Source organism: Ylistrum balloti, unplaced genomic scaffold (assembly GCF_031769215.1).
Source record: "Ylistrum balloti isolate Yb309-2 unplaced genomic scaffold, AGI_CSIRO_Ybal_v1 Utg370008, whole genome shotgun sequence".
Taxonomy (NCBI): Eukaryota; Metazoa; Mollusca; class Bivalvia; order Pectinida; family Pectinidae; genus Ylistrum; species Ylistrum balloti.
In genome coordinates, this window is record NW_026782082.1 from 860,178 (window position 1) to 882,814 (window position 22,637).

General features: G+C 36.0%; 2 protein-coding genes across 2 annotated transcripts; one reads left to right on the plus strand and one right to left on the minus strand.

Moving 5' to 3' along the window:
- Window positions 1–473: 473 nt before the first annotated feature.
- On the minus strand, window positions 474–9,449 carry LOC132548325 (uncharacterized). The gene is made up of 3 exons (XM_060212182.1): window positions 9,444–9,449; window positions 4,034–4,138; window positions 474–1,007 (listed from the first exon to the last, which is right to left on the minus strand). The coding sequence occupies exons 1-3, from the start codon at window positions 9,447–9,449 to the stop codon at window positions 474–476; spliced, it is 645 nt and encodes a 214-aa protein (XP_060068165.1).
- A 3,781-nt stretch (window positions 9,450–13,230) lies between these two features.
- LOC132548326 (neurofilament heavy polypeptide-like) lies at window positions 13,231–13,977 on the plus strand. The gene has a single exon (XM_060212183.1). It carries the CDS (start codon window positions 13,231–13,233, stop codon window positions 13,975–13,977), a length of 747 nt encoding a protein of 248 aa, XP_060068166.1.
- The last annotated feature ends 8,660 nt before the right edge of the window (window positions 13,978–22,637 follow it).

The following is a 22,637-nucleotide window of genomic DNA, read 5'->3' on the forward strand; positions in this document are numbered from 1 at the left end:
ACCTGTACTTCTTTTTCAGGTGTCTCCGTGTAGATCTTAGTTTGTTATGTTCAAATGTTGGAATTATCTTGTTTGAATTTTTTTATTATTCTGAAAAAAATTAAATTGAACTCGAGCAACACTGTCCATACATACGAAATTAAGACAACGTTTAAGTAATAAAAATAAGTCGATTATAAAGATTTCTTTTAATTATGTGAATTTTTCGTTTTACCAGTACTGCGAATAATTTGACGAATTAAAAATATCCATATAATGACACCATTCCATATATCTGAATAAATAATGTTCAGAAGATCGACGATGGACCTCATTAAGTGACATAGTTTATTCATGAAAATGGAACCGAGTTAGGAGTTAAGGCCTTCTCAAGCAGTGAAAATATGCGTTTAAGTCTCTTTCTATTGCACAATGTTATCAACTTATTCATGAAAAAATCACAGAATTATATCTGAATAGCCATGCAGTTATTCCTACTTATTATGTTTGTGCTGATTCTCAATCCATGAGGTCACGGTCATTGATCGTTCTATTTTTGGATTGAAGTCCAAGAGAGTTACCTGTAGAGCGACCTTACTAGAGCCACTCATAACGACACGTACTATGTATTCGTCTCCTTGCAAATGATAATGAGTGGGAATGTCATCCGTCTTCCAGGTTTTCGCGTTTACGTTTTGTCTCTTTCCAAAGTTTGCGATCATTTCTTCGCGAGTTTCCATCTCCAGGTCATCCAAGGTCAGCCACTGAAGTCCCAAGATGTTAGATCCCACTAAAGGGTTACTGAAGAAAATACACACGATCTTGTCAGTACCTTCTATGAGGTATGTCACCATTCCAAAAATACCGCGGCAGGTCCATGGCGTTTTGTAGAATAAATTATCACATGATTTCCCGGAAGGTAGAACAGGAAATTCGTTGAAGATTTTGCCCTTTGACAATCTAACTTCCGGTTGTATTAATGTTCGATTGAGTTGATTGGTAACTCTCATTTCAACTTTGTGCTTTGCCTGAATCAGAAAAAAATCTTTTTAACTGGTAAAAATACATTATTCTCTAACGTCAATACATATATGTATTATGCAATATCCGTAGGTCTATACATGATATCCTTTAGTCACACAAAAGTCACTGGGCACACATTAAACAGACCTGGTCATCACAAAGGTCCCTAGTAAACACACAAATATCAATACAAATGTCCCTATTAACACACCAATGTCAATACAAAGGTTCCTATTAAACACACCATTGTCAATACAAAGGTCCCTATTAAACACACAAATATCAATACGAAGGTCCATATTAAACACACCAATGTCAACACTAAGGTCCATATTAAACACACCAGTGTCAATACAAAGGTCTCTAGTAAACACACCAATGTCAATACAAAGGTTCCTATTAAACACACCAATGTCAACACTAAGGTCCATATTAAACACACCAGTGTCAATACAAAGGTCCCTATTAAACACACAAATATCAATACAAAGGTCCCTATTAAACACACCAGTGTCAATACAAAGGTATCTAGTAAACACACCAATGTCAATACAAAGGTTCATATTAAACACACCAATGTCAATGAAAATGTTCTTAATAAACACACCAAATTCATTAGAAAGGTATCCATGCAAAGCCACTAAATGGTCAATTCAAATATTCCACTAAATACACCAAGGTCGATAAACAACTGACCAATAGCAATACGTTTGATATGATACAACACCATTTGCGACATAGTACTATGCTTAATGCTACCAATGCGTCAACACAGAATGGCTCAAAAAACTCGAGGTCAAAATGATATAAGTTTCAATATCCTCGAAATATATATGATAAAATACGTCATGTCTAGGAAATAAAGCTAAAATGCCATTGAACAGGTATATTAAAGCACATACAATGATATAACAACAAAGCCAACAGATCCGGAAAGAACGAAGAAAACAACTAAAAACAAAACCGCGTCAACAAACAACAGTGTTATAACTTACAATACAATCGGATCCGGAAAAAACGAAGTAAAAACTAAAAACAAAACCGCGTCAACAAACAAAAGTGTTATAACTTACAATATCATAGAATCCGGAAAAACGAAGAAAAAATACTGAACACAAAACAGTGTTATCATGCAATGACTCAATATACAATTTCTAAAAAAAAACATACTAAACATATTCCGTTGACAACAAGGACCAAACATACAAAATTGTCAACACAATGATGCAATGCCCCTTAGTAACGCATATGGACGTAAAACGTCACAACAACGTCAACACTTCGCCGTATATTAGACAATGTCTTCAGAGAGCAATCGTATCACAGCAAATACGACCTTAAATACAAAACAGTATAGAACGACAAGGAAAACAAAGGCACAGATGTGAATGACATCTTTAAATAGTAATGAGTGGTGCAATAGACGTTGAATAATGTTCAGCACTGTAGCACTACATCATAAATCTGTTTTGTCCTTAGCCTAATACTACCTCATTCCAGAAGAGAAAATATGGAAAAGAAAAAAGGGGACAATGTGAATTAAGTATGCATCGAAATCGGCCAAAATAACATGCTGAAATATAGAAGGGGGTCATCAATTTAATTATAAAATATATATTCCCATCCCCCAAATATCTTCTAAATCTAAATAACTTCCTCTATTAGTCTTACCTTTTCCTCTTTCTCTCTAAATCTTACTGATATGACCTCTTCCCAATATCTTATTTGTAAGATCTCTTCCCAAGAGCTTACCTGTCCGACCTTTTTCAAAATATGTTACTTGTAAGAACTCCTCCCAACATCTTACCTATACGAACTCCTCCCAATATCTTACCTGTACGACCTCCTCCCTACATCTTACCTGTACGAACTCCTCCCAATATCTTACCTGTACGACCTCGTCCTTATATCTTACCTGTACGACCTCCTCCCAATATATTACCTGTACGACCTCGTCCTTATATCTTACCTGTACGACCTCGTCCTTATATCTTACCTGTACGACCTCCTCCCAATATCTTACCTGTACGACCTCGTCCTTATATCTTACCTGTACGACCTCCTCCCAATATCTTACCTGTACGACCTCGTCCTTATATCTTACCTGTACGACCTCCTCCCAATATCTTACCTGTACGACCTCCTCCCTACATCTTACCTGTACGACCTCCTTCTTATATCTTACCTATACCACCTCCTCCTTATATCTTACCTGTACGACATCCTCCCAATATCTTACCTGTACGACCTCCTCCTTATATCTTACCTGTACGACATCCTCCCAATATCTTACCTGTACGACCTCCTCCCTACATCTTACCTGTACGACCTCCTCCCTACATCTTACCTGTACGACCTCCTTCTTATATCTTACCTGTACGACATCCTCCCAATATCTTACCTGTACGACCTCCTCCCAATATCTTACCTGTACGACCTCCTCCCTACATCTTACCTGTACGACCTCCTTCTTATATCTTACCTATACCACCTCCTCCTTATATCTTACCTGTACGACATCCTCCCAATATCTTACCTGTACGACCTCCTCCTTATATCTTACCTGTACGACATCCTCCCAATATCTTACCTGTACGACCTCCTCCCTACATCTTACCTGTACGACCTCCTCCCTACATCTTACCTGTACGACCTCCTTCTTATATCTTACCTGTACGACATCCTCTCAATATCTTACCTGTACGACCTCCTCCTTATATCTTACCTGTACGACATCCTCCCAATATCTTACCTGTACGACACCCTCCCAATATCTTACCTGTACGACATCCTCCCAATATCTTACCTCTACGACTTCCTCCCAATTTATTACCTGTACGACTTCCCAGTATCCTACCTGCACGACCTATTCTTAATATATTTGCTGATCTGTCTCCTCTCTTTATCTTACTTGCGCAACCTTCTTTCAAAATCTTATTTTCACAACCTCCACTCATAATCACCTGAACGACATTTCACGTAACACCCCCTCACAATGTTTTCAGTACGACCTCTTCTCAAATTATCTTACCTGTACGACTTCCTCCCAATCCTCAAAAGCAGCGTTTTGCATTTCATTTCCAAACAGGAAATTCCCAATACAGTTTGTCATGACGACAGAGAACTGACCACTGGTCTGATGTGTTACTATTGGTACCAGATATATTTACCTTCCTGGCTAGGTAATATTGTAAGTGATACCGTCATTGCTGAACACGACATTTAAAGTATAGTTAGCTTGCTACCGTGGATGTTGTGTCAAATAGTTCATATATAATTCATGTTTCAAAATACAGACTATTTTATTACAAAAAGCAATAATTGATATTTTTTGTTTATATATTTAATAAACATACAAACATTTTTGATGTTGACAAAAATATTTATGATTAGAAAAGATCCGTTCCTTTAAAGCTAACATGAAATTGAAAAACAATCAGTGCCTGTTTTAGACTGATTTTAAAAGAACCGTTATTGTATTAACAGATCAGTTACCAAATCGTGGGTTTATCAAAGTATAACGACGACCGTAAGTACGGAGGACTATACCTGTTCAGCATTACTGTAGTGGAGATTACCTGGATGACGTATGCAACAATATTACAGGTAAAACGAATATTGTCATTTCAGATAAAAACACAGCTTCTGAAAGATAACTTTATCAAATAACACCACAAGGAATGAAAGCAAACGTACCACTACACAAGAAATAAGATAAATTATTAGAAAAATTATAGTTTGAAAATAGTGACCTTATCAGTTAACGCAAAAATAACAATATCAGAAAAAACACACCGGTTAAAAAACAATATACACCATATACAAAACAGTAAACACCATATACAAAACAGTGAATACCATATACAAAACAGTAAACACCATATACAAAACAGTGAATACCATATACAAAACAATACAATACCATATACAAAACAGTAAATACCATATACAAAACAGTAAATACCATATACAAAACAGTAAATACCATATACAAAACAATACAATACCATATACAAAACAATACAATACCATATACAAAACAATACAATACCATATACAAAACAATACAATACCATATACAAAACAGTAAATACCATATACAAAACAATACACACCATATACAAAACAGTAAAATACCATATACAAAACAATACACACCATATACAAAACAGTAAAATACCATATACAAAACAATACAATACCATATACAAAACAATACAATACCATATACAAAACAGTAAACACCATATACAAAACAGTAAACACCATATACAAAACAATACAATACCATATACAAAACAATACAATACCATATACAAAACAATACAATACCATATACAAAACAATGCAATACCATATACAAAACAGTAAACACCATATACAAAACAGTAAACACCATATACAAAACAATACAATACCATATACAAAACAATACAATACCATATACAAAACAATACAATACCATATACAAAACAGTAAACACCATATACAAAACAGTAAATACCATATACAAAACAGTAAACACCATATACAAAACAGTAAACACCATATACAAAACAATACAATACCATATACAAAACAGTGAATACCATATACAAAACAGTAAACACCATATACAAAACAGTAAACACCATATACAAAACAATACAATACCATATACAAAACAGTGAATACCATATACAAAACAATACAATACCATATACAAAACAATACAATACCATATACAAAACAATACAATACCATATACAAAACAGTGAATACCATATACAAAACAATACAATACCATATACAAAACAATACAATACCATATACAAAACAATACAATACCATATACAAAACAGTAAACACCATATACAAAACAGTAAACACCATATACAAAACAATACAATACCATATACAAAACAATACAATACCATATACAAAACAATACAATACCATATACAAAACAGTAAACACCATATACAAAGCAGTAAATACCATATACAAAACAGTAAACACCATATACAAAACAGTAAACACCATATACAAAACAATACAATACCATATACAAAACAGTGAATACCATATACAAAATAATACAATACCATATACAAAACAATACAATACCATATACAAAACAATACAATACCATATACAAAACAGTAAACACCATATACAAAACAGTAAATACCATATACAAAACAGTAAACACCATATACAAAACAATACAATACCATATACAAAACAGTGAATACCATATACAAAACAGTAAACACCATATACAAAACAGTAAACACCATATACAAAACAATACAATACCATATACAAAACAGTGAATACCATATACAAAACAGTAAACACCATATACAAAAAAGTAAACACCATATACAAAACAATACAATACCATATACAAAACAATACAATACCATATACAAAACAGTGAATACCATATACAAAACAATACAATACCATATACAAAACAATACAATACCATATACAAAACAATACAATACCATATACAAAACAGTAAACACCATATACAAAACAGTAAATACCATATACAAAACAGTAAACACCATATACAAAACAGTAAACACCATATACAAAACAATACAATACCATATACAAAACAGTGAATACCATATACAAAACAGTAAACACCATATACAAAACAGTAAACACCATATACAAAACAATACAATACCATATACAAAACAGTGAATACCATATACAAAACAATACAATACCATATACAAACAATACAATACCATATACAAAACAGTAAATACCATATACAAAACAGTAAATACCATATACAAAACAGTGAATACCATATACAAAACAATACAATACCATATACAAAACAATACAATACCATATACAAAACAATACAATACCATATACAAAACAATACAATACCATATACAAAACAATACAATACCAGAAACAATACATGTAATTTAAACAACGGCATAATAGGAACGCTAACAAATAATACATTTCAAACAACAGTGACCGTGATAATGAGAAAATTACCCTGGACACAATACTTGATGCTTCCGATGAAAAGTAACATTACTTGTAACACCCAAATAAAAAATAATACGGTCAGGGATATTTACTGCTATTAAAACAAAAGTTACCGTGAAAATAACACTGAATATATGTCATAATGAGAAATGATACAATGATATTTACTGCTATTACAACAGAGGTTACCATGCAGAGATTGGAACATCAGCTCAGTCAAAACAGAGGTAGCGCGAGATAAATACATAAATATAAATATATGGATATAGATATATATAAAAACAAATCAGCAAAGCTAGTACGGACATCTTTAAAGAATCTTAATTCAGAATCCGGATGAGGGATAGAAATATAAACATGATGAGACTTCTGAAAAAATTAACAAAATTGTAATGAAAACGGTTTGCACGATGTAATATTTTAAATCAGTCGTGTATTTTGTACCGCTAGGCCTCCGTATATATGTACACAGTAAAACACACATGGATATTAATGTATCCCGCAACCAGTTGACCGACTGGCACGCGTGTATATTATATTGATTTAGCGGACAATACAGTATGTACATTATACAATGTGGCAGTATTGTTCCTCGAGTACTGCTATTGTAGGAGGCTACCAGCCGTTATCGGATAGATTAGCTGTTTAATAAACCTGTACTATGAATCTATAAATGAATGCGACAAAGGAAGGTTGACATCAGTAGGATGGAAACACCAAATTAGTAGGACGGAGATTTTACTACACTGACATCGTCCGATAAAGTCGTGATATACCATAGATCATCATTATAGCTTTAGCTGTACAATGTATGTTTTAACTGTAGCTCAAACATCACACTTCAAGACGGAGAAACTTTTTTCTCTCATTTTCTTTCTTTTCTATATCTCTCTCTCCTTTCGCTTTCTGTTATTCTTCCTTTCTTTCCTTTTTCTTTCTTTTCTTTCATTCTATGTTTCCTTCTTTCCTTTTCTTTTTTTCTATATTTCTTCCTTTCTCTTTCTGTCTTTCTTCCTTTCTTTTTATCTCTTTCTGTCTTTCTTTCTCTTTCGACATTTCTTTCCTTAGTTCTAACTTCCTTTCTTTTATCTTTACTTTATAAATGTCACTACCAGAATGAGTATGTACGATCACAATCCTATGTTTTCTAATATTGCCACTGTCTGATAAACAATACAGAGAATGATATCAACGATGGTTACCTCCCCTGAATTTTACTCAATCAGAGGCAGCATTAAATATGATGGCTTATGGTTTATTACTGAATCAAGAGTGTTTCCTTTATAGATGATACTGAATAGACCTTATACGATCTTTTGACTTGTGACATATGACAGCTATGCAGACTGGCAGACTGATAGACATACATACAGACAGACAGACAGACAGATAGATAGAGTGAAAGAAAGAAAGAATAGTTGTACTTGTCTGTCTTATTATTGGTTAAAATAAACGATAATTAAAAAAACCAGTAAGTAAAACATAAAGAAAAGAAAAAGAAAGAAACGGTTTAATAATTCATTATGTCTGTCTCACCAGTGGTCAAAATAAACAATGAGAAAAAGTCCGTAAGATCCTGATGACGGTAAAGAGTTTCCACATATCTGTACTGACGTGAAAACAATAGTGGTTTATACACAGCAAGTCTGAGTAGTGCTTCATATGCTTTGTGGATCTTCAGGGTTTTTTAACCGTAAATCTCAATCAACATCTGAACAAGTACATTAAGTGTAGAAATGACAGTTTTATATGATATTATTCCAGTTATTGTAATTACATATGCTCTATCGACTTCCATAATTTGAAGTGGTGCAAATTTCTCATCTAAATCGGTTTTGTAAAGCCAACTTACGAGAAAAATGCGCTATTCTGACAATTTCATGCCGACGTAGTGTTTTATTTATTTTTAATACTTGCTTTAAGCTATGAAATTTGTTTTAAAAAACAATTATACGAATTCGTGCACATTATATATAAAATGTTTGTGCGTTAAATCGACAGCGTCTTGGTACTTTTAGATGTCTACCCCTGTAAGTATTGTCAACTTGACTGAGTACGAATTCAGCCCCATCACTCACTGATTTTCTGTACAGTTTCGTTGTCTTTTTTTTCACTCTACGTATCTATACAAACATGAACACGACACTTTATGAAAGTCGGTTATATCAAACACACAAAACACACACACACGCACACACCACCACCATACACACACACACCCTCACACACACACACTCTCACACACACACACACACACACACCCACACACACACACTCCACACACAAACATAAAAATAGCAATATTCTTGGTAAAATGTGAACAGATTGTCCCTAAGGAAATTTAGCTACTACACTTTTAGTAACGAAATAAGATTACTACAAAACACAGTGTTAAATTGAACTGACCTTACTACGACTAGAGCACTACTTACCTTCATGGCGTAGGTTTTCGGTATCCAACTTCCTCTTTTAATTTTTTCCATGTATTATCTCAGAGAGAGAGGGGAGAGAGAGAGAGAGAGAGAGAGAGAGAGAGAGAGAGAGAGAGAGAGAGAGAGAGAGAGAGAGAGAGAGAGAGATAACAAAAACAAAACACCATCCAAAGCAAAAAATGTTGTGCTTAAGAATGAATTGACCAACAGCATAGTTTGTATACATACAGCAAGTAACATATAGTTCTTAGATCGAGTCAAACAAAATAATGATTTCATTGACCTTACGTTACACGACGCTGCACACTTTGTACATCATGGAGCAACCGATAACCAATGATACAAGAAATAGCACACATCTGTTTCAATATTAGACATATCCAAGTGAGATTTGTTCCTAATCACCGTTGTTATCGGTGTATTTTATGTATTTACATTGCAACTACCCATGGAGTTCCAGGGTGTTTTACACTTTACATGTAAACAACAAACAGCGACATACCAACAAGACCTGTTAACTTGATGTACCCTAGACTTAAAAAAAAAAATATTAATTGGTTACTACTTGGAGGCGTTGTCATTGTTGTCAATTAAACAGCGGGTTTATTTACGGTGAATGAATGTAGAGACATAATTAAAAGATTCTGCATTACACTTAGCAAGCCTAACAATGAGTTATCTTTACTAAGTTTAAAGCGAGTTTGTTTATCAAGAATAAGTTATCAATGTTGTAATTACAGCGAGTTTATTAAAGTAAGGTTAGAATAAGTTACTGTGTTGAGTTTTAAGCGAATTTATTGAGGTAAGGTTAAAATAAGTTACTGTGTTGAGTCTTAAGCGAGTTTATTCAGGTAAGATTAGAATAGGTTACTGTGTTGAGTCTTAAGCGAGTTTATTTAGGTAAAGTTAGAATAAGTTACTGTGTTGAGTCTTAAGCGAGTTTATTTAGGTAAAGTTAGAATAAGTTACTGTGTTGAGTCTTAAGCGAGTTTATTAAGGTAAGGGTAGAATAAGTTACTGTGTTGAGTCTTAAGCGAGTTTATTTAGGTAAGATTAGAATAGGTTACTGTGTTGAGTTTTAAGCGAGTTTATTTAGGTAAAGTTAGAATAAGTTACTGTGTTGAGTTTTAAGCGAGTTTATTTAGGTAAAGTTAGAATAAGTTACTGTGTTGAGTCTTAAGCGAGTTTATTCAGGTAAGGGTAGAATAAGTTATTGTGTTGATGTTGGAGAAGTCGTTTAAACGGCTATATAATGAGTTCGTTATATTTGGTTAAAACGGATTTCTTTATAAAAGAATTTAAAAATTGAAAATCGATGATATGTTGTGAACGCAGCCTAATTCAACATAAAATCAAATATGTTGAGAAAACAATGTTATCATCATTATCCTAAAAACAATTAGCAAACACGCTTGATAAATGTTACAAATACAATACCAAAAGAAAATAAATACAAATATGATCGCTAAAGGCTAAAGTTACATTTAGGACAAATTATTAAAAGTAACAATACGCTTTTTAAAAAATCGAAAAAATCTACACCAATAAAAACATTAAACAGATACCTTAATTACAAGTAAGACGTGATGTTATTGAAGATAAAAAAAAAATCCAAAATTTAGTGAATTCAATTCATCAAAAATTTATCTATAAAGATTTAGATACAACTGCTAGCTTAAAAGAAAATAAGGAACACACTAAATAAAGGTTAGAGATAATTAAATAGAATTAGAAAAGTGTGTTAAAAATGAGTGTATTCATGTTAACAGGGTTTAGTGCATATTTTCTAATAGATAATACATGTTGAACAAGTTACTAAAGAAATGAGAATACAACTTTACTAAATAACGCACAGAGCGTGTTAGGCTATTGTCAACGAAATACATTACGGTAATATGTCTGCAAGAAATATTTAAACATTTTGAAATATAAAGTATACTGTTATAGAGTAATTTTAAACTTATGACATGAGGTGTTGATAACCTGGCGCAGCTTTAAGCTATCAGCTTTATGTATGTACTAGAGCACGACTCGTGTTGAGTTCAAGCACCCTAGAAGTGCACGCAGAAGTGGCACATAGTCAGACGATGTCTTTTAAAATAAACGCTGTTGTAAATGATGTTATTATATGTATCTCGCCCTGAGGTGTAAGCGTTTTATTCAATTTATCCAAAAAGAAATAAATGCAACCAACAAAAGAACTGTAGTGGAAAAATTACATATTATATATAATTCAATACTTTGTTGTTAACGGTCAGATGACAGAAGAACATAAAAAAAGCAAAGCAATTTGACTTTTTTTCTATCATTTTTATTTGAATGACTTTTAAGTTATATTGAATTTGATTTACATTAAATGACGCTATAATGTATACCTATTGAATGTGACACCTGTATAGCTATTAAGTAATTCTCAGGATTTGTCACATGCACAACTTCGCCTGAATAGGGAAAACATTATAGATATGCAGTAAGTTCTCGCTAGGCGTCGCCACCAGTTCATGTTTAAAACAGTAGGGGTCACATAAACGCTTTAAATGTAGATTTGTTTTTATCGAACTCAACGGATACCGATTTCATTTATCAAGGGAATTATGAATATTCTTGAACAGATATCTACCACGTAGACGGAGGATAAGCCATATAAAAATGACACTATTGTGAATGCTGGTCAGTATTGAACAGGGTAATGGCAAATGACAAAGTCCAAGACGGCATCGCAATATAAAGGAGGATGGATATACTTTTCCAACATTGTTAACAAGCTGTATAACATTCACCGATGTTACAGCATTGTCAGTAAGTCCATGTTTGAAATGAGTTTGAGTCACGAGCAAATATGTTAAACGATTTCCTTGGAGACAAATGTTCAACCAGAGGACATGAGCAATTGTGATATCCTGTTCAACCTGGAGACAAATGTACCAGAGAGACGATAGACCATGTTCAACCCGGAGACAAATGTACCAGAGAGACGATAGACCATGTTCAACCCGGAGACAAATGTACCAGAGAGACGATAGACCATGTTCAACCCGGAGACAAATGTTCCTGAGAGACAACAGACCATGTTCAACCAGGAGACAAATGTACTTAAGAGACAGAAGACCATGTTCAACCCGGAGGCAAATGTACCAGAGAGACGATAGACCGTGTTCAACTCGGAGACAAATGTACCAGAGAGACCGTAATCAACCCGGACACAAATGTACTTGAGAGACGATAGACCGTGTTCAACTCTGAGACAAATGTACCAGAGAGACCGTAATCAACCCGGAGACAAATGTACCTGAGAGACAACAGACCGTGTTCAACCAGGAGACAAATGTACTTAAGAGACAACAGACCGTGTTCAACCCGGAGACAAATGTACTTAAGAGACAACAGACCGTGTTCAACCCGGAGACAAATGTATCTGAGAGACAACAGACCGTGTTCAACCCGGAGACAAATGTATCTGATAGACAACAGACCATGTTCAACCCGGAGACAAATGTACTTATGAGACAACAGACCGTGTTCAACCCGGAGACAAATGTATCTGAGAGACAACAGACCGTGTTCAACCCGGAGACAAATATATCTGAGAGACAACAGACCGTGTTCAACCCGGAGACAAATATATCTGATATACAACAGACCGTGTTCAACCCGGAGACAAATGTACCTGATAGACAACAGACCATGTTCAACCCGGAGACAAATGTACCTGAGAGACAACAGACCGTGTTCAACCAGGAGACAAATGTATCTGATAGACAACAGACCGTGTTCAACCCGGAGACAAATGTATCTGAGAGACAACAGACCGTGTTCAACCCGGAGACAAAATGTATCTGAGAGACAACAGACCGTGTTCAACCCGGAGACAAATATATCTGATAGACAACAGACCGTGTTCAACCCGGAGACAAATGTATCTGAGAGACAACAGACCGTGTTCAACCCGGAGAGAAATGTATCTGATAGACAACAGATCAGGTTCAACCTGGAGACAAATGTATCTGAGAGACAACAGACCAGGTTCAACCTGGAGACAAATGTATCTGATAGACAACAGACCGTGTTCAACCCGGAGACAAATGTATCTGATAGACAACAGACCAGGTTCAACCTGGAGACAAATGTATCTGATAGACAACAGACCAGGTTCAACCCGGAGACAACTGTATCTGCGATACAACAGACCAGGTTCAACCAGGAGACAAATGTACCTGAGAGACAACAGACCAGGTTCAACCCGGAGACAAATGTATCTGAGAGACAACAGACCAGGTTCAACCTGGAGACAAATGTACCTGAGAGACAAAAGACCACGTTCAACCCGGAGACAAATGTATCTGATAGACAACAGACCAGGTTCAACCCGGAGACAAATGTATCTGAGAGACAACAGACCGTGTTCAACCCGGAGACAAATGTACCTGAGAGACAAAAGACCACGTTCAACCCGGAGACAAATGTACCTGAGAGACAAAAGACCATGTTCAACCCGGAGATAAAGGTGCCTGAGAGAAAATGTTCAACCAGGTGATACATTTATTCGATACACCATGTCCATTAACGAGAAAAATTACCTGAGAGACCAAATACCATGATGACTGTTCAACCGGGCTACGTATGCAGGTGTTAGACAGTAAAACAAAGTCTCAAAGGCACTTGATAGTCTTGTATTTAAGAACGCTGCAAAACGTTTACGTGCACTAAAGAAAAACCGTTTTCATGATGTGTTCACTGTTAGCACTGTATCGACCGTATCTGAAATGTATATGATGGAGAGATGATAAGTATGTCATATACTAAAATGACATTTCTATAGAAAGGTTGTCAATTGTGAAATAAAAATTCACATTTTTACACATATTTTAAATATAAAAATTGATTAGTTTTTCAAAATGTTCTTTCATAAAAAATATTTTGGAAATGCGTTTATTTTAGAGAAATGTCACAAAAATTCAAAGATTTAGAAATTATGGAATGAAAACAATGTCTTTATGAGGAAATTACTCTTTTGGATTAAAATTTTGCTGTTTTAACCTTAATTTTGACAATGTTATGACCAAGTGTTCGAAAATGGATCATAGGTATCCTCTCGACAGTCTCAGAGTACATTTGATCAGAGTGCATTGGACGTTATCAAAATATGGACTAGATGGCTTTATCTAGATAAATGTGATCCCTATTATATAACTGTCTAGTCTAAAATTACGTTCAAGGACTCAACCGAGAAAATTAAAAATGGCACCTTCTCTTTTGTTCTTTCTTGTTGGAGCCTGGTGTATACATTATGTATTGGTTATAGAACGCGCTTATTTATAGGCGTGTTCGATAAGCAATCTCTTAATCAAACATGCAATCAAGTGTCGCTGAAATAATTTGTGGCTTCGGAAAAGTTCATCATAACATTCGCTATTCAATGAATTAAAAATGGCACTTTTGACTTCATGTAAAATAAATCAAACTGAAAATACGCCATGAATAGGGGTATTGCATATCATGGTCAATAAGTCTTTTCCGCCTCATTAACTTGTAAAATCGTTTAAGATATATAGAGCACCAGATCTACAAGGCTATATATGTGTATACTTATTTGTACCTTACGTAATTCAATCTGCTGTTAATTCATTCATCAATCAGTTTCTCTCGTGAAAACTGGAGATAAAATACATATAGTTGCCTTGATTCATAATTTATAACCAAATACTGGACTTAAGTACAGTCAATGGCACAAATCAATGCATTATAAAAATAGTATTTATATACAAACACCGTCTCGTAATACATCACTTCAGGGTAAATTAAGATATTGTTTAAAAAAAATCTTTCAAAAACCTTCTAGTATCGAAACCATAAAACTGACAGGGTGATTTAGTTAACTGGGAGGGCTAAGACATTGTGTACTTTCTTGTACAATGTATTTGTGTCATCCTATATATATATAATATACAAGGTTGTCCCAGTATGAACTGCCCTCAAACACACTATAGGTGCAGAGATCTTGTCGTATATGGATATGTTGGGGTCTGGAGTAGTAAAGCTAAATGTATACAGACATGAGAGTATCCGGATAAATGGTATCCATATAGAGGTAAATATCCGGATTAATGAGGACCAAAGACACGTCAGTATCTGGACTAGTGAGTTCATTTGTATACAGATAGATCAGTATCCGGACTGATGAAACCCAATTTAGTAAGGATAAGTGTTTTATACATATGGGTTAGAGTATATTGATGTCAGCTGTGAACAGACACATCAGTATCCGGACTAGTGAGGGGCGGGGTGTACAGAGATATCAGTACCCGGACTAGTGAAGGGCGCCATATACAGGGACATCAGTATCCAGACTAGTAAGGGATGCCGTGTATAGAGACATCAGTATCCGGACTAGTAAGTGGCGCCGTGTACAGAGACATCAGTATCCGGACTAGTGAGGGGAACGCCATATATAGGGACATCAGGATCCAGACTAGTAAGGGATGCCGTGTATAGAGACATCAGTATCCGGACTAGTAAGAGATGCCGTGTACAGAGACATCAGTATCCGGACTAGTGAGGGACGCCATATACAGAGACAACAGTATTCGGAATAGTGAGGGACGCCATATACAGAGACAACAGTATTCGGAATAATGAGGGGTGCCGTGTATAGAGACATCAGTATCCAGACTAGTGAGGGGCGCCGTGTACAGAGACATCAGTATCCAGACTAGTGAGGGGCGCCGTGTATAGAGACATCAGTATCCGGACGAGTGAGGGATGCCGTGTACAGAGACATCAGTATCCAGTCTAGTGAGTGGCGCCGTGTACAGAGACATCAGTATCCGGACTAGTGAGGGGCGTCATGTACAGAGACATCAGTATCCGGACTAGTGAGGGGTGCCGTGTACAGAGACATCAGTATCCGGACTAGTGAGGGGCGTCATGTACAGAAACATCAGTATCCAGACTAGTGAGGGGTGCCGTGTACAGAGACATCAGTATCCAGTCTAGTGAGTGGCGCCGTGTACAGAGATATCAGTATCCGGACTAGTGAGGGGCGTCATGTACAGAAACATCAGTATCCGGACTAGTGAGGGGTGCCGTGTACAGAGACATCAGTATCCGGACTAGTGAGGGGCGTCATGTACAGAGACATCAGTATCCAGACTAGTGAGGGGTGCCGTGTATAGAGACATTAGTATCCAGAGTAGTGAGGGGTGCCGTGTATAGAAACATCAGTATCCGGACTAGTGAGGGGCGCCGTGTATAGAGACATCAGTATCCGGACTAGTGAGGGGCGGCGTGTATAGAGACATTAGTATCCAAACTAGTGAGGGGTGCCGTGTACAGAGACATCAGTATCCGGACTAGTGAGGGGCGTCATGTACAGAGACATCAGTATCCAGACTAGTGAGGGGTGCCGTGTATAGAGACATCAGTATCCGGACTAGTCAGGGGCGCCATGTACAAGGACATCAGTTTCGTGAATAGTAAGGTCCTTGTCAATATCTAGACTAGTGAGGTCCTTGTCAGTATCTGGACTAGTGAGGTCCTTGTCAGTATCTAGACTAGTGAGGTCCTTGTCAGTATCTAGGCCAGTGAGGTCCTTGTTAATATCTAGACTAGTGAGGTCCTTGTCAGTATCTAGACTAGTGAGGTCCTTGTCAATATCTAGACTAGTGTGGTCATTGTCAATATCTAGACTAGTGAGGTCCTTGTCAGTATCTAGACTAGTGAGGTCCTTGTCAGTATCTAGACTAGTGAGGTCCTTGTCAATATCTAGACTAGTGAGGTCCTTGTCAATATCTAGACTAGTGAGGTCCTTGTCAATATCTAGACTAGTGAGGTCCTTGTCAATATCTAGACTAGTGAGGTCCTTGTCAGTATCTAGACTAGTGAGGTCCTTGTCAGTATCTAGGCTAGTGAGGTCCTTGTCAGTATCTAGACTAGTGAGGGTTTTTTTAATTTATATATAGTTTTTTAGTCTTCGTTTATTTAATTATTCTTTGCTCAATTTCGATACCACGATGTACATATACAACAGTAAGATTGAAACAGAGACTATTTTTTTTAAAGTTTCAATTTCTAAAAAAAAATGAACGACTTGGACTCTGACACCAGACGTAATTAACAGAAATCTACACAATTACATACAAATTCCAGTCTCCTATCTACAGAAAAATAATTACAGATTCGTCAATAATCTGTTGAGGGGTTTTCCCATGAACTTATATCTAAATGTTACTTATTAAAAGTCAATTCAATTAAACTCGAAACCAATTAAGGTATCCAATAAAGTGGTAGTTTTATTGTATACTTACTTTAAAATAGAATAAATCGTCACGAGATTTTTGATACGGACCAGACATGTCGCGATATCCTGATAAAATCGAAAGATTGATTAATTTTTAATGGTTTCGAAACAAAACAAAAGAAGATATGAAATAGACACAGGCATTATAACGTTTTAAAGTTAAGGTGGTGTCTTATTGCAAACATGCACCTTAGTGATCGCGATTTCTCGACAATTACTGCCGTTTGGGGAAATTATTTCGAGGCGATGTTATCACCATCTAACATTGACCTCCTTTCGATTTTACTTTTATATACAGGTATTACAGGTATATATAGATACATAATTTGAATCCCTCCTGAATTACAGTCTATATCTTACCAGAGTAGGTCTTGAGTGCTAAGCGGTTTATACCATATATGTAAATGGAATAAGGAAACAGTTATAAATTTTATTTTATTACGATCATCTTGACGGCAATCTGCCCACTGTAACAGAGTAAGTGACGATTTCTCATCAAAGCATGAACAATAGAAGAACGAGCGGAATTATCCTCTTACGGGATCAAGAGATTTTTCTTTGACAAGTTAAAAGTAAAATAGTATTGAGCCAACGAGAGTTCCAGAGAAGGGACGTAACTCTAAGAAATGCACAGTCAAGAAAATGGCAAATACTACAGCATATCGCGAATCGTTAAATTATTATCACTGATACGCCCATCATATTGTGTACAATAAACTTTAACAAGAATGTTAAGGTATATCGACTTGTTTATCTGACTTTCCTATACATAAATGTTTTACAAATACCCTGTGTAAGAGCGGAGACACTTCGTAGAGGAGGTCTGTTACAAAAACAACACACATGTTTACGTTACAGACTTGAAATCGTGCGAGAACACTTGTGTTTTGTCAGATTGTTAGAGGACGTTTCTGTGATAACTTGGTTTTAAACTAAACACATATCTATAATTCCACTTTATAACGGGTAATTTTAACGCTGATACACGTAAGAGTAGTGAGCCGATGTACATCAACAGTACACGATGCATTATGTGCATGTTACAGACATTCCGCATCTATCAGGATATTTCAGTAGGATCTTGCTCGTTAAAACTGATTTAAGCAAACTATTTACTCCAACATATCTTTATTTACGTGAATTATAGATCAAGGCGATTTAATATATAATTAACTCAAACTTTACGATATTTTATCGCAAACTATTTCTTGTTTGATAGTTATTGTTAATTTCATGAGTTTCATGATTAAGAAAAAACCGATGAAGGCTTTTTCTTCAGGCTGATAACAGCTTCAACATGTGTTGTTCGCCAGACTACCTTCCACGACAAACAGTTACTACATTTCCAGCACTATCTTAGCATGGCTCGTTTACATCAATGTGTATCTTATACTGCAAAATAACATAGTTTCTCTGTTGTAGAGTGTATCTATGAGAAATATGACCTGCTGCCATCCTGTTTTAAACCGTCCCCCATCCAACCAACATTTTTCATAGCAACGAATTTATATGCAATCGAAATCAATAAGGCTGTAGTAATCTGAATTTAAAAGACAAAGACATTTCGAAATCTCTGTTTTCTTAAATTCGTTACATTTGTAATCATTCTGACCCAGGACTTTGTTAAAAATCATATAGCTTCATGGAGCCAAGATCGATTTCTACGCCGAATTTTGATCTAACTGGAATGATAAATCGCCATGTTGTCTTTAAATTTTTCATTATTGTGATACAAGGTCATGTTGATCTCTAGCGTTTTTGTTGCTAGCTCAAGTCACGTAGACATTTGAACGCCCTGTGGCGATTGATTGTCATGTCGACCGCGAACCTCATTGTCATGTCAACATTGGAAGTCATTGTAACGATTTATCGTCACGTTAACCCCGACCCTCACCGTCACGTCGACATTTGGCGCACTGTGGCGATTTATCGCCAGATCGACCCAAAACCTCATCGTCACGTCGACATTTGGCGCAATGTGGTGATTTATCGTCACGTCCATCACGACCCTCATCGTCATGTCGACCCCTTACTTCATCGTCATATCAACATTGGAACTTATTGTCCTGATTCATCGCTACGTTGACTCTGGACCTGATTTCTAAGCTGATTGTGTCCAACACGTTATTGAATACAGGTCACTATAGAAGTACAAGACAGTACCCAACAAAGTAACCGCGGAAGTGCTAACGTTAAAAAACGAACAGCTGATCGTGAAGGTGGCGCCAAAACAAAAAGAACTGGAGACATGTACGCGTATGTTTTTGTCACAGCCACGTTTTGATCTGGTTTTTGTTTTTAACAATCACATGTTGTATATTGTAGGTAAGTGTCCTATGTTTACATGTGCCTTAGACTGTCATTGGCTGGATTGCCATGTACCCTAGGGAATCGTTTAATATGTAACCTTAACAGCCAAGTTTCCATACTATTCAAATGCTTCCGAACCTATCCCCTCGTCTCAGCAGTCGCATGCGAGTTGTGTCGATGAAAAGTAAAGCCTCGTGTTTTGTATAAGAAAATAAGGAACAAACGTTTTAGCTATACATAATCTGTATTGAACAAAGACGCACATGTTTAAGTCGCGGTTGAACTCTTTGCAATCGACAACAATATTTGTTTTTGCGACACTTCTTTCCTTTACCTATTACGACCTCAACCCTTGACCATCGAGGTCAGCCCTGACCGTCTGGGTCGGCATGCCCGTGGGGTGGTCTACATACCATTGTACATAACAATGGCAGAGGTATCTGTACACGTCAACATCTTAGTGTAGTCTGCATACCGTACCTACGGGACAACGCCGGGGATTTTCAAACATGTCAACACTCCCTAAAATATACTGCCCATCAGAATAAAGTATATTCGGACTATCCTGGATACAAGAGCACAGAACGGAATCTGTCATAGGACTCAGACACTAACCATACGAATGCACCGATATTACTGGTAACGTTTTGGTGTTATTTGCGCTGTTTAAAAATGAAGTGAAATCACAATTCATGCTATCAGTGTATGAATAAGGAACCGTACGTGAATCATGAAATGTACATAAACAGCGCCGTGCCATGAACGTTCACTTCGCCTTAAACGTGATGTTTGTATGTTTGTTTGTTTACGAGGTTCATCGCCCCCGTGAACAGTTAAGGTCATTTTGAGGTGGGGTTTCATTGTTATTGATGGTTGTCAGCTCGATGAATATCATGCCGAAATTTCGTCACGTGCCATCCAAAGCAAAAAATGGAGAAGTGCTTTGCTCATGGACACAATTACGAAAGCACAAGAGAGTCCGTTGCCGTTGCATCCCGAGAGGGGGTTAAATCACACGTCTCGGATCTTAACACGAAGTTGAAAAGTTCGACTTAGAGTATGACAGAGTTTAAACGCGATGAAAATGCAGTTCAGTTATTTAGATGTGCTGTTACAAGTAATTTACTGAGTCACTTACATTCATGCAGGCGTTGATATCACAATTGCATGGTGTATTCCTTAATCAGACAAATGTCATCTTAATGTTTGCTTCTTACGTTCGACTCACGTTATTCCAAGCGAAATGACAAGCGTGAGATTTACACTGATCCAGTTGCGTTCATTGACCTTTAAGCACTATTTGTAAAGGGATTCACGACGTCATAAACCTAGATAAGTGTCAACACATAGTGTATCCTTAATGAAAAAACTGGTATTTACACTAAAACGTCCACCGAACCATGACCGCACACTTTGTCGAGATAGCCGATGACTATTCTAATGCTATAAACTGCGAAATAACAGATGCCCTGTTAAATCAAACGTTCTCGCAATAGCTCATATACGGAAAACAACGTTTTACAATCCATTTTATTACGCCATTCCTCTAGATAATTTTTTAAAGGCTGCTTATTAACATGTTTCTGAGATAAATAGAATCTATCTCTAAATAAAAAAATCAATATTTTTAAAGAATTCACAAGAGATCAAAGATTAAGTCTTTAGTGGAAAGTTGGCCATCTGTACGAGTCGTTATTTGACACAGAACGCTGACGTCATACATACAACTACTTAGAAGTCCTATAAACACTTTTATTCATCAGTAAAATACTTAAGACGATTCAGATGTTAATTCTCCTATAACAAAAAGCATCAAAAGAGTTTCAATGCTTAGGGTCATGAAACAATCGAGAGATTCTCGACTATAAAAAAAGGCTGGAAAATTTTTGACTCTAAAATGGCCATCAAAGCCGTTTCCGGCCTCGTTGAATGAGCGTGTTTTCGTTTGATATTTTAAAATCATTTTTACACCTGGTACGATGACTTACGTCATAGATTTTCATTGACGCTTTAACGTTATGAGATTATAAACGTACATAGCTATCTTAGTGTTTAACACTTTTGAACTCCTGTCTTTATTCCGAGAATCAATTTATATTGAAAATGGATATTGTAAAAATCTGTTTTGATATGAAATGTGAACTTCCCCGTTGGTTTTAGCCAATGAAATAGCTGGTGTTATATATCACGTGATAAGGTTTAGATTATAATCTTGAGTTTATTGTTTATTAAGTAAGATCAAATGAAAAGTTTTTTAAATTCATAATTGTATTGCCATAATTATACAAACATCCCAAAACAATCCAAGTCTTATCAAGTGAAAGTCTTCCATATCAACGGTTTTTTTATTTGAAAGTTTTTTTACTCTAAGTGGAATTTCCTTGTTAACCATCTGTTGTCCACTCAAATACACACGGTTTGTATTGCCTTTCGGCTATGTGAAAGAACTCCGTCAGCCAACAAAAATATGAAAACAAATCCACATTATTAAGAAACTTCTATAATTTGATGGATATCCCATTTTGTACGAAACTATCGATTAGATTTTGATGTTACTTGGTATATCGAGCCACAGTTTCGTAACAAAT

Excerpts from the sequence above, each read along its gene's own strand:
- LOC132548325 (XM_060212182.1), bottom strand. Across the intron at positions 1,008-4,033 it reads ATTGGGAGGAAGTCGTACAG|GCAAAGCACAAAGTTGAAAT; the intron begins GTAAGATAATTT and ends TTTCTGATTCAG.
- LOC132548326 (XM_060212183.1), top strand. The coding sequence starts at position 13,231 with ATGTATCTGAGAGACAACAGACCGTGTTCAACCCGGAGACAAAATGTA.